The 13,144-nt window shown below is 40.8% G+C and overlaps 2 protein-coding genes across 6 annotated transcripts in view; one reads left to right on the top strand and one right to left on the bottom strand.

Moving 5' to 3' along the window:
• CYFIP1 (cytoplasmic FMR1 interacting protein 1) overlaps nt 1-5,368 on the top strand; it is a 60,771-nt gene extending 55,403 nt beyond the window's left edge. For all 4 annotated transcript variants that reach the window (XM_054384539.1, XM_054384530.1, XM_054384547.1 and 1 more), the window contains 5 exons: nt 694-766; nt 1,818-1,912; nt 3,062-3,300; nt 4,165-4,312; nt 4,784-5,368. In XM_054384539.1, the coding sequence (XP_054240514.1) occupies nt 694-766; nt 1,818-1,912; nt 3,062-3,300; nt 4,165-4,312; nt 4,784-4,948 (720 nt within the window). In that variant the 3' untranslated portion in view covers nt 4,949-5,368. The remainder of the gene's footprint in view (nt 1-693; nt 767-1,817; nt 1,913-3,061; nt 3,301-4,164; nt 4,313-4,783) is intronic.
• A 1,826-nt stretch (nt 5,369-7,194) lies between these two features.
• On the bottom strand, nt 7,195-12,834 carry NIPA2 (NIPA magnesium transporter 2). Of its 2 annotated transcripts, XM_054400780.1 has the most exons (6): nt 12,811-12,834; nt 12,214-12,436; nt 10,527-10,583; nt 9,695-9,785; nt 8,972-9,132; nt 7,195-8,089 (listed from the first exon to the last, which is right to left on the bottom strand). In XM_054400780.1, the coding sequence occupies exons 2-6, from the start codon at nt 12,350-12,352 to the stop codon at nt 7,455-7,457; spliced, it is 1,083 nt and encodes a 360-aa protein (XP_054256755.1). In that variant the 5' UTR covers nt 12,353-12,436; nt 12,811-12,834; the 3' UTR covers nt 7,195-7,454. The 2 variants fall into 2 exon arrangements, with proteins under 2 accessions (XP_054256755.1, XP_054256764.1); XM_054400789.1 differs by lacking the exon at nt 12,811-12,834 and having other exon boundaries at nt 12,214-12,445.
• Nucleotides 12,835-13,144: the final 310 nt, after the last annotated feature.

Raw genomic sequence — 13,144 nt, 5'->3', positions numbered from 1 at the left:
ACTCTGGCCTTGCCAAGGGTATGGCTGATGAACAGCTCTTCTAATACTAGCACTGAGGGATTACAAATGAGCAGAGCCTCTGATCCAAAAATGAGAAGGATTTAGCAAAGATATGCACCTGCTTCTCATCATATCTGCATTTTCTCTGCATGTACATACAGAGCAGCCAAGAGCCAGGAGGCATCTGTCTTCTTTCCCCTGTCCCTAAAGATATAAAATACTTCCTGAGAAGTTTTACCGCTGCTGTTGTGTGTCTCAGCCTGCCTGGCAGGGAGATGCTCCCACCATGATAATGGATTGTGGGAATAGTGTTGGTAAAAATAACCAAGCAGTGAGTCATACTCTTCACTGCTGTTTGTCTGTGCAGGAGCCGTCTGCCGCTTTCACACTAAAATTACTCACTCTGTACTTTTTAATAAATACCCTGTCCTTTAAGAACTGCCAGCTGAGGGTGGGAGGAGAGTGGCTGGAGTTTATTTGGGAATCAAAGTAACCTGGTGAAATTGTCTTTGGAAGCAATTCTGTGAGGAGAGTGGGGGCTCCAAGTGGCTCCATGCAGTGTTGATGGAGCCTGGCTGCCCTCTGGTGTTCCTGCAATGGCGTCGGTGTGCTTTTGGAAGCCCATTTTTGAGGATCTAATGTGGCTTGGGGATTATTTGGTCCTAAATGCCTCTCATTTCCTTTTCATTCCAGTCCCTAGAGGAAGTGTGTGACCTGTTGCATGCGGCACCATTCCAAAATATTCTGCCCAGAGTTCACGTCAAAGGTATCAGCTAAGTGAAAACACCTTCCTAGGGTAATGCTCTCCACTTATCTTGTCTGCTGCTGTGGCTTTAGTGACCATACTCAGCCATCCTTTACAACTCCACTGTTAATTGTGGGACAGAGGTAACAAGATTCAGGCCTGCTTGCCTGGCTGAAAAATATGTGCTCCTTAGAGAGGTTCAGGACAACTTACAGGAGGAGAGGAGGAATGCCCTGAGGAGGAAAAGTAGGGGGGATACCCAGGGCAGTATTACTCCTGTGGGGGTGTGGTGGGGAGGCTTTTCCAAAGGTGCCATTTAGTTTCCATGATTGTCAGTTAAATGGGGTAGGCTTGATGATACATGGGCTAGGAATTCTCAGCAGAGTAAGTAGTCCCAGGTCTCAGTGGGCTTTTCACGTTCCTTTTTATTAAACTGGGCTTGCAGTGGTGAATGTTTGCAGGGTAGCTTCCTTTTGTATCTGCTTTCTTCATCCTTCATCATCAGAATGTGAAGGTTTGGGGTTTTTATTCTTCCGTCATGCTTCTCTTCTTCTTGTGTTGTTCCTCTGCCTCCCTTCTTCTCCATTTCTTGCTGCTGAAGCAGCTGATTTGTTCTGCTTGGAGAAACCCCATCAGCTAAAAACCTTTGAGGCTATTTCCAGACTCACCATAGCTACTTGCATCTCTGCACAAAACTAACCAGACCATTGTAAACAGTATTTTCCCACTTGCCAGAGAACATTCCCTACTTGCAGTGATGAGGCAGTGCCAACTACTTTTTTTTTAAGCTTTGCTAGACGTAAGATTCCATAATTCCATAATTATACCCCACCTTCTAGAGTCAAGCATTTTATGTATGGTAAGGGCATTTTACTTGGCTTAGTACAAGTGGGAGTCAAATATGTTAGCAGCAGCATAATAGAGCCTTATATTCTTTCTTGAATTTAGTTGTTTTCTACTACAAATCCTCCTGTTTGCACATACAACAGAACATTCTAAAATACAAACACACGTTTTTCTAAAAGCACTCTGAAGATTGTAAATTATTCTTTTTTCCTTTTTCTCCTTTCAGAGGGTGAAAGACTTGATGCCAAAATGAAGAGACTGGAATCAAAGTATGCTCCACTACATTTGGTTCCTCTCATTGAGAGACTAGGCACACCCCAGGTAATCTCTCTCATTCATGTCAGAGGCAATTCAAGAAATTTGTGAGCCTGTTCTTTTGCACATCCTGATAGCTATGTCAGAACTTCAGCCTGTCAGAACTTCAGCCTGTGCATCCAGCTTGTTCGTAGAATGGGATTTATTTTTTTTCAGATCCATGGATTTGGTAATGCTGCTAAAGCTCAGAAGTTAAAACAGTAGAGATTGGGTTGGAAATGACAAATTTTGGGGAAATTGCTGATTTGCATGTATGTTGCTACATGATTCTGTTTCAGTATAAGGGCCAGCCTGGGAGGTCCTAGTGCAAACTCTACCAAAAGCAATCAGTTTTCCTGTGCATGTATATTTTAAAACAATTTACTCCTCTCTCAGATGATTATAAACTCTAGGAAAATGAGCTGAGTTGAGCTTTCCTGGAAACAAAATAACCAAAGAGATCATTCTTGAATGCCCTTTACAGCTTCAGCACTATGTTTTGTCATTGTGAGAGGGGACATTAATACCCTGCTAACCTTGGCAGTTCATGAGTGATTGAGATGTGAATAGCAGAAATTAAGAGCAGAGTGCTGTGAAACAGACTTCAGACTGATTTTATCACCCTAGGTGCTGTAGTTCAGTAGGTGATACTGCACTGTAGGGAGAGAGCTCTTGATGTGATGTCACAAGCTACGTCAAGCCCTACCAAGCACCACTGCTTACGGGTTTAGTCTGAGCCTGCTTGTGCTGTCTTTGGAACTTTCCTGTCTCCAACAGCAGCAGCTGAGGAAAATGTGCAGAAGAGTGTAGGCAGGAGCTATTCCCTGTACTGGCAGCAGAGCACTCTCTGGTTTTGCTTTTTACCTCTATTCAGGCAAAGAATTCTTTAAACTCCCCTGGGACTAGTCCAGGGTTAGCAGTACTGCAGTTAGTGTTACTTAACTACAGCAATGGCCTGTCCACTTGAAAAGGCTTTTACAATTTTCTTTGAGTGTTTTTCTCCACTGAACTGAAGCCCAAATTGGTGGCCTCTGACCTCACTTTAAATCAGGAGAAGCTGCTCCTAGAATAAACCAAGTGAAACTGAAAAATGTGATAGTGTGTTTTTGTTGTGCAATGAAGCCATGTCGTCAGGTGTTTTTTACCCAGATTTTTTGCTTTTTCTCTCCACCTCAGCAAATAGCAATCGCAAGGGAAGGGGACCTGCTAACCAAGGAACGCCTCTGCTGTGGCCTGTCCATGTTTGAGGTTATCCTGACGAGAATCCGCTCCTTCCTGGATGATCCCATCTGGCGTGGGCCCCTGCCCAGCAATGGGGTGATGCATGTGGATGAATGTGTGGAATTCCACCGCCTGTGGAGCGCAATGCAGTTTGTCTACTGCATCCCCGTGGGAACGCACGAGTTCACTGTGGAGTACGTACTGCCAGCTGCCAGCGATCCACCTGTGGGCAACAGTGCTTTGTTTGTCCTCCCTGTAACTGGACGGGGTCCTAGAATGGAGGGGTTTGTTTGCCTCTCTGCAAAAGCTTAGTGTGAAAACAAGGGAAAGTGCTGCGATCACAGGGAGGGGCTCATCAACCCTAAACACAGTATTGTTGTGTGTTTAAGAATAGCCCTCTATTTTAAGTATTGCCACTGTATACTGAATGATCCCATGACAAACAGACCCTAGTACACATCTTTCAATAGTAGTCAGGCCCCTACAGAAGCTGAACTTAAATAAAATAGCTGACCATCAGTGCATTCATTTTTAATGAGTATTTTCTTCTCTGAATTAAGAGCAAGAATGATCACTTGGAATTTAAAATGATTAACATGAGTTAACCAGGAACTGTGGTTCTTGGGTTTGTTAATTTTTACATCCTTGTTTTGAAAAATTGTAACGTGCTTTTCAATGGGTAATTGTGGAAGCAACAACACAGGATGTTTCCTTCCTTTCTTGCACTCAGAGAAGCAGAGTAGTGTGGAACTCCCACTTAGTTTTCTTCAGAAATATTTTTTTTCCTTTCAAAATGTAATGTAATGCCACTGGAGCCTAATGGGGAGTAAATGTTTTTTAAATAACTCTGCTTTGTGTAAAATTGGCTGGGGGCTGTCCTTTCTTTGCGTTGCTTGTGGCACCTAGAAAAGAGAACTTAATTTACTAGAGATTTTGCAGTATTTGCTAGACGAATGTCAAACATGTTATTTAGTGTAGAGATTGATTACTGAGCATTTCCAGGGGATATGTTTCTGAAGATGCTGGTGGAATATGCTTTATGTGGTTTCCTGTCTCAGGCAGTGCTTTGGAGATGGATTGCACTGGGCTGGCTGCATGATCATTGTGCTTTTGGGACAGCAGCGTCGCTTTGATGTGTTGGATTTCTGCTACCACCTGTTGAAAGTCCAAAAGCATGATGGCAAAGATGAGGTTATAAAGAATGTGGTGAGTCGAAAACACCTGTTCTATATTCGCTGTAGTAATGAAGACAACACTAAATCAGAGCTGTCTGTACTCAGATGCAGGGTAGATACATACAGCAATTGCTTTATAATGAAATCCTGAAAATGGGGGCACCAGGGCTTTTAGGAACAAAAGATTAAGGCATTAGTACTGGAGTTTGAAGATTGGTCAGTGAAAATTCTGATTTCCTGATACGTGGGATTTTCTTAGTGCTTTCCATCTCACATGTGTGCTTTCAGATTATGACAAGGCTGCTGCAAATTGTCCTTTTTGGTACAAAAAGCAGCACTGTCAAACCCCAAATGCATGTTGGATTTTCACTGGATTAGCAGTGTAAGGAAGACATTCCTAACATTGCTGGGAGAGGTGAGGTAACAGCATTTTCTGGTTTTGTGTCCAAGGCTTTTAATCTCCAAAGCTAATTCCTGTGTATCTCTGTTTTGGTGTTTGCAGCCTTTGAAGAAAATGGTTGAGAGAATTCGCAAGTTCCAGATTCTGAACGACGAAATAATTGCTATTTTGGACAAGTATTTGAAGTCTGGCGACGGAGAGAGCACACCTGTGGAACACGTGCGCTGCTTCCAGCCACCTATTCACCAGTCTCTTGCCAGCAACTAGGCTCCCCACCTAAACATACTTTTTGCACCTGTTTAGGCTAAAAGTATGAGGGAGGAGAAAACAACCAAGAAAAAAACACAGCAAGTTTCAAGGAATACTCTCATCTGCATTTTTCAGAATGCCTGTACCATTCCAGTGGTGCACTGTCCTCTTCAGTCTCCAAGCACAGTAACTGTACACAATCCATACTTATTTTTCTAGACTAAGATTTTATACACTTTGAATTAAAAACATGCAACTGTAAAAGATATTTGAAATCCCTTTGCATTCCTGTACTGAGGTGGCCATTTTAGACTGGACTGGCATACTTTTCCTCTGAATCTATTAAAATAGTAGCAGTGGAAGATAAGAAACGGAGTTGTGTAGCTAAAAAAAAAAAGAAAAACCCTACTTGTTTGTATTAGAGCATTAATTGCTTAATTAGCCTTTATTAAAAACAAAACAAACAAACTTGGTGCTTTGTGAATAATTTTTCTAGTCTGTTGATAATTCTTCTTTGCAAACCTATTCCCAGAAATCAGTAATCATGGAAGTTAAGGCTAATTAAGGTGACTGTTTCAAAGTTATTTGATAGGAAAGTGACTGATAGTGTTCTGATCTTTATAGAAGGCAAGTAGTCTGACTGATCAGAATGGGGACTGCTTACTTTTTCCTAATGAGAGCTTCTACCACAATTTGTATTTTGGTTAAGTGAGGTCTATGTACAAATAATGACATCTTTACAAGTGAGAAGGAATTCTTTTTTGCAACCTTGGCTACAAAGAGCAGGTGTAATCTATCCTAGTACATCAGCCCTACCACTGTTAATCACAATTTACTTATGCCAAGTATTTGTATAATTACAATTACTGTATTACGCAAACACCACATGGGTAAAATTGGTTGTAAAATTTGCATCTGCTAAAGCAGAATTTTAAAGCAACCTGTTCAGGCAAAAGCAGTGACTCCTGCTTGCTTACTGCAGGATCCTAACACAGCTTTTTCGTTGGCCATTAGAACTGGCCCAAACCAAACATGAGCTGAGATAGCTGGAACAGACACAGAAGGAGAATTACACATTTTACCCAGGATGTGGATTTCTCGTCAATGTTTCTAACTCAGTACAAAACCAAGAATGCATCCCTTTAAGAAGCTGTTTTTCTATCTTCCCTCTTACTAGCTGGGGGTTATGTTACAGCCCATCTTTTCTCCTCTCTTCTCAGGTGTTTTACAGCAACAGAATCAAGTGCTGTAATGGGTAAAAATGAGTGTCTGCCAGAGAAGGGATGCAAATGAGGACTGTGTAGGTACTGGGGTGGCAAGGATTTTGAGGAAAGAAAATAAATTAACTGCAGTTCCTCAGGAAAAAAGATGATGACAGATTTGCCAAGGACTCTATAAGCAAATTTCCGCTACTGCAGGTTCTCCCAGGACATCTGTGTTTGAGAGCTGCCATTCTGGAGCGCTGGCTGTTGTAGTGGGAGCACCCACAAGGCTGCCTCATGTGTGGGAAGACATGAGTAGGAAATCCCTGTGCTTTGTTACACTGGCTTGTCGCAAGGTTTCTTTTACAAGGTGCCAAACACACTTTTTTTTTACGAAAAATATGAGTTTGCAGAAGACTCTGAGTCAGCAGAATGCTTCCCTGTGCTTTAGGCTTTGACGAAGGCAATGTAGAACTCTCTTAATTTGTTGAGATAGTAATTGGTTTAGGGACAGGTAAATCTTACACACCTGAGACTTTGGCTTAAGCACTGTGGTACAGAAATGGTTAACTAGTAATGCCTGATTTTTGGCTTAAGAATTACTTAACTAGTCATGCTATGAGTTCCAATTCTTACCCATTAACTTCCAGCAGTAAGAGTACTGGTCTCTAGCATCTTAAACCTACCATCAATCCATTTTATGATCGCTTGTTTCCTGTTAGTGTGAGTTAGTTCTGTAAGTTGTTTGTTTTCCCTTTTTCAAAGGTCAGTTACTTTTTTTGAACAGGACTGTTAGGTTCAAGGGAAGCTAAACTCTCTTTACACCTGGTGTACCTACTGCTGCTGCCTAAAAGGGAAAAGGCAGGGAGGTTCATAAAAGGCAAAACCTTTTCAGTGACTTCTCCACCCCCATCAAAATGCCACTTGCAACACAGAGGAACCAGGTTCACTGCAGTCTTTTTACCACTGATGCAGAAATAAAGCGATTTATTTTTGATAAAATTGTCATTAGTGCAATACATCTTAAAACAGAAAAATGAAATGAAAGTATTTACACATAACTTAAGCAACAGAACCAACTGTGGTCTGAGGTCATTTTAGTTTGGTTTTTTTCTAAAGTAAAAATAAGGCAAATAAACCCCCCCTTCAGTGTTCTTTATCCAAAATAATCAAACTTAAAAATTAACGATTGTCTACATGTACTGTTAAAGAGGACATGATTTTTCCAGACGAGCTCAGACATTTGACAGCAGGGAAAAAAAAGCCAAAAAAACCCCCAGAGTTATGGAATTGTTCTTCTATTACCCAACAGGTAAATATTTTCAGAAGGCTGACAGACTTCCATTTCTCCTGCCTGAGCCACTCTCACTGGATTGCATTTCACCTAGACAGGGAGAACTTTCTTCATCATGATTATAGCAGTCATAGGTGGTCAAAGTACCGTTGGCTGCTCTGTCATCTTTCCGCAAGGAGAGGGGCAGATTTGCTAGGGTGAAGTTAACATCTTTGAAGGCATGCAAGAGAAAGATCCCCACAATAATAGTCAGGAAGCCACTGAAGGTGCCAATAATGTCATCAGCCCCCATATGTTGCCATTCCTTGAAAAGGATGGCAGAACAAGTTAAAACAGATGTTGTAAAGATTACGTAGTATATTGGAGTCACTATGGATGTGTTGAATATATCCAGAGCCCTGTTTAAATAGTTGATCTGCGTGCTCACACAGACAATAAGGCTTAGCAGCAGAATCCAAGACAAGGGATGTTTCAACACTGGTTTTCCTGCAAAAAGTTCCTTTATAGCGATGCCCAAACCCTTTACACAGGAGACTGATAATGCTCCAATTACAGAGCAAATAGTTATGTACACAAGAATGTTGGTCTGCCCATGGCGAGGTCCCACCACGAATATTAGAATTAAAGACACAATGACAACAAGAGTTGCGAAGACCACAAAACCTGTGGTTAGGAGAGAAAAAGGAAAAAAAAAAGTCTGTTATTTTATGTACCCTCTCAAAAGCATCTTAAAAGTACCAAGACAAACAATATGGCTCAGCTTAAACAGAAGAGTTTTTCAGGATCTTTCTAGCTGCTCTTCCACCAAAGTTAAAATTATTTTGAAGTTAGCTAGAACAAAGAATGAAACTCAGGCATATTGTAATACCTTTACCAGTCTATCAGCAAAGCAACTGCAGGATTAGATTGCTATACTGTTTTATACTTGGATTTACTGAGGTGTAGATGCCACAGGATACAGGCTTATGACTGAAAGCTCTGGGGGGAGGTACGCTTTGGCAGGCTCCTGCATTCAGCAGCAGAGTTCCAATAATCATTCCTTACGATCCACTTTTTAATCTCTGTGGTGCTTATTTCCTTGCATTTAAAACAAGATTTGTCTTTTCATACAAAGCATTCTGCAGATGTGCGAGTGCTTCATCTTCCACTAAGTACAAGAGCTAGTCTCCAGGATTACACCTCTTAGCAGACAGTTTACCACAGCACCTACTTCTTCATTTTAAGGATAGCTCTAAGTGGAGCTTAGAAACTCACACAATGCAATTAAAATTGTAATTACAGAAGGTGGATTTATCCAACTGTGCTGCTGCCTTTGTTTAAACTGTCGTCTTGGTGGTTCATGTCAAGATACAGTTCAAGGCCAGAAAAGTTCACAAGCATCATGCGGAGTTCCCTGTGGAATTATGTCACAGGACTCAAATCTCTGCTTCACTCTGACAACATGGGGCAGACACAGGCTATCTTCCTGGAACAGGGAAGCAGCAGTAACAAAACTACATGAAGAAATCATGAGCTGCATACATATCAAGCCATCATTTTTCTTACCTGGATCTCCTAGTTTGTGGGACATTTCATTCAAAGTTTCTACCTCCTCCTCTTGTGGAGCGTGAATAACCATCACAGTTGATCCCAGTATACTTAGCAGACACCCTATTTTTCCATGTAGATTAAGTTTTTCATTTAAAAAGAAGGATGACAGAATGGCACTAGGAAGAAACATGCATCAGCAAATATGAAATCAGTAATAGCTCATTCATTTGCTCATGATTTTACAAGTTGCTTTGACAGATCACTAGCATATACAAGGTGCAGCTTAAAAACTGCTGCCTAGTTGACTTTCAGGGTACTCAGTATGGCCAGAAATACCTGTTAATTTTGGGCATCTCTCCCCAGAAACTTATTTTTTACGCTTCTTCCCCAAATTCTCTATCAAGCACTTGTAAAATGATTTTTTTTAAAACCCAAAATCTTAGCTCTGCTTAGGAATGAAAATACTACTCTGTTGTATACAACATGCTTTTGAAGTGCACTAGATGGTAACTTTTCACAGATCAAGATGTAGATGCACTGCTAGAACCCTTTCCTAACAGTCCTTTCACATTTGGAGAAATTTGAATTTACTGGTTTATAGGCAGTCATTATTTGTTAAGAACAAACATTTTTTACAATGTATTTCAGTACAACATAATTCTAGTAAGTATTTTACTTCCTTCTCAAAAAAAAAAAAAAAAGAAAAAAATCACACTGCTTTTTGTTAGTGTTTCTTACCTTACAAGAACACTGAGGGCTCCTAAAGGAGTCACTAATGTAGCTGGTGCAAAAGCATAGGCAGCAAAGTTTGCTACTTCGCCAGCTCCCACTGCAGAGTAACAGTAACAAGAATTTTAAAAAGAGAAGTTATGCTGTGTTATGCAACAAACCTGTGAATCAGTGCAAATATTCCTGTAGACACAAACATGCAGTGAGGGACCAATGGAAAAATCTAATTCTAGCATTCAGCTAACGGTACTAGCAGACCACACAGCCCTCTTCCCTGCTACTATATTTAAAAACATGCTGGGGGATTGCAACAGCTATTAAAATGAATTCCGTTTAATTAGAAAGTATTTTCTTTTGGTGTCTGTGTTGTAGCTCCTCAGCATGCCAACCTGACTCATGAACTGCATGGAGAAATCTGCAATAGCAGGACACAGGGTATGTATATGTTAAGTCATAGTTACCTGAGCACAGCCAGTGACTGAAGAGTTTAAGCAATCAAAAAAACAAGTTCAGAAAACAGACATCATTCCCAAATATGCTTCTCTCTAAAAACCCTCTACATCTAAGTACATCTCTGCTGAGACAAAAACCAGCATGCATGTGCAAGCAAAATCTGCCTAGTTCCACTTCCCAAAGCAGGCAGTTAAATTAATGACAGAACTTGTGGTGTGACAGAATTTATATTAAACTCCTTAGAGCTGCACTCATCATATCACCAGATAGCATGACTATAGATCATAGAATCCCTGTCCTGTTCCTGTTTTGTAACCATATGGCACATTTACTAATAGAATGCAGATTATACTTTTGAGACTTACTTGAATATATTTTTGATACTTACTTGAAAGAAGTCCAGCCCACCACAGCCACTCTTTAAGGTATGCATGACCACCCTGACCTAAAATTGAAAGGATGTTTGCTACTCCATGAAAAGCACACACTGACAAACAGTAAGCCCTGTCACTGGTAACACTGCCATAACGTGAAACAATTTTTGCAGCCCATGCACTCAAAAACACAGGCAGCCTTGTGATACTTAGGCTTAATAGTTACAGGGGTTGAAATCAAAGTATCTTCAGTTTCTGTTGTGCATGTGCCTCCTACAGCCTACTTTGAAAACTAGCAATTTAATTATTATTTTTTAAATTAGAAATAGCATCGATTAATGTATCTGCAATACCCTGAAAAACAGTTCTTTCAACTCACACGAAAAGCCAAGTTATGTATCTATTACAGGAGCTGCTTTATGGAAATTGTGAGTGCTCTGTATGGTTAATTACACATACAAGTGTGTGAAATACAGTCACACTTTCCCATTCCAAACTAGGGAACATGAATCTCAAGATCAACTGTCTTTTAGAAAAAGATACTACAAGTACCATATTAAAAATATTCAGATTAACCCTTCTCAAAATCATCTCAGGATGCTGCAATCATCCTATCTAAATCTGTGCTCTTTCAGTTTAAAACCACTGTCCCTTGTCCTGTCACTAAAGGTCCTTGTAAAAAGTCTCTCTCTTTCTTATAAGCACCCTTTTAAGTACTGGAGGGCTGCAATAAGTTCTCCCTGGAACCTTTTCCAAGTTCAACAACTCCAACTCTCTCAGCCCTTCTTCACAGGAGATGTGCCCCAGCCCTTTGATCATTTTTGTGGCCCTCTTCTAGACCAAATTCGTCAGGTTCATGTTTTTCTTTTGCTGAGGACTCCAGAGCTGGTCACAGTACTTCAGGTGGAGCCTCAGCAGATTAGAGGGGTAGAATCACATCCCTCAACCTGCTGGCCCTGTTTCCTTTGATGCAGCCCAGGATGTGATTTGCTTTCTGGGCTGCAAGGGCACACTGTCAGCTCATGTCCAATTTTTCATCCACCAGCACCTCCAAGTCCTTCCTTCAGCCTGCACTGATACTCAGAATTGCCTTCATGCAGGTGCAGGACCTTGCACTTGGCCTTGTTCATGAGGTTTGCACCGGACCACCTGTCAAGCCTGTTGAGGTCCCTCTGAAGGCCAACCCTTCTCTGCAGTGCATCAACTACATCGCTCAGCTTGGTGTCATCCACAAACCTGCTGAGTTAGACACCGTCTGTATCCCCAATGAATGTATTAAACTACTGCTTCCAGTACAAACCCTGAGGAACACCACTTGCTACACATGACTATTACACGTGACTTTTAGTTTTCTAAAACAATCTCCTGGCACTTTAATGCAGTTAACACTCTCCTAAATTCACTCATTCAGGAGCACAGATGTAGTTGAGAGTGCTGCTTCCATGTTCAAATTGCAAGAACAATTTAGACTCTAACTGATGTGCAGAGGAATCCCTCAGCAAGTGTCCCTAGAGGGCATGGCATGTAAATTAAACAGTATGTATGGATGCAGAGGTAGATGTATCTGACATTAGAGAAAAAACACAGCACCTGTATGTTTTAGGTTTTATGCACCTGTAACAAACAAAACTATCAAAGCTAGGCAAGTTTCATAATCTTCTGTTTCACAGCCAAGTTTAAATGAAAGCAACATGTATTTACCTGCTCTCATGGAGCCTTTCCTAGCTAACCGGAGTAGGCCTTTCTTTTTCAGGATGAAACTTCCTCCGATGAAAATGCTGGAACTCATAGCCAACACCAGACCAATACAGAAGTCATATCTCCCACGAGTTTGGCTCATCTCGTAAACTACTAAAGACTGTCACATTGATCAGTGAACAGCAGAACTTCTGTTACTCAACACAAGATGATACAACACTGAAACCTGATCAAAATAAACACATCAGCATTAGACTGACAGAATAGAGACTGCGTGTGAAAACCCCCAACAGCTCATGTGAATGGTCTCTGCTATGAAAATCAAAAAAACAAACAAACAAAAACCCCCCAAAAAACCCCCCACAAAGATATCTTTGAAGCATGTGTCAGCTTGAACCATGGCTGAGTAACTAACAAGTCTGAACACACCAAAGGAAGGGCTTCTGATTTGGCATATAAAAACTGAAACCTGAACCAATGAAAGCGCTCAGAAACATTAGGGAAAACCTTAAAGATGTGTGATACATTTTTTCTTTTCATTAATTACACAGATCCATGTCTGGCACACCATGTAATTGACAGTACTGATCAAACACTTACAGTGAAATCAGTTTGTAAGAGAACAGCCACAGCATTTTTTCCACATAAACTCACTAGAAAAAGAGAAGATTAGAATGGGTGCTTAATCATACAGTAATATCCTTAACACACATAAACTTGAGATGCATGTGCACATGCACTTACCCCCTAGCAAACAATGAAATCTGGAACAAAAAATAAGGCATGGGTTTGTTGATATATTTTACAAAGAATTTCCTGTACCTGTATGGAGCATCTTTTCAGCTTAGCTACAGTGATCACGAAGAGTTTAGAGTTTAAACACTTTTACCTGGCCTGCTAAGATTCCAAATTTAGTTAGGTAAGACTTTCAACA

Source organism: Indicator indicator, chromosome 1 (assembly GCF_027791375.1).
Source record: "Indicator indicator isolate 239-I01 chromosome 1, UM_Iind_1.1, whole genome shotgun sequence".
NCBI lineage: Eukaryota > Metazoa > Chordata > Aves > Piciformes > Indicatoridae > Indicator > Indicator indicator.
Note: the sequence above shows the minus strand (reverse complement) of the source record. Positions and strands in the feature narration are given on the sequence as shown.

Bases quoted from the DNA above. Each gene is read 5' to 3' on its own strand.
- NIPA2 (XM_054400780.1), bottom strand. From the start codon at position 12,352: ATGAGCCAAACTCGTGGGAGATATGACTTCTGTATTGGTCTGGTGTTG. The intron at 9,786-10,526 runs GTAAGTATCAAA...GTTACTCTGCAG, and splicing joins GTGGGCTGGACTTCTTTCAA to TGGGAGCTGGCGAAGTAGCA. The intron at 8,090-8,971 runs GTAAGAAAAATG...TCCTAACCACAG, and splicing joins CCACAAACTAGGAGATCCAG to GTTTTGTGGTCTTCGCAACT.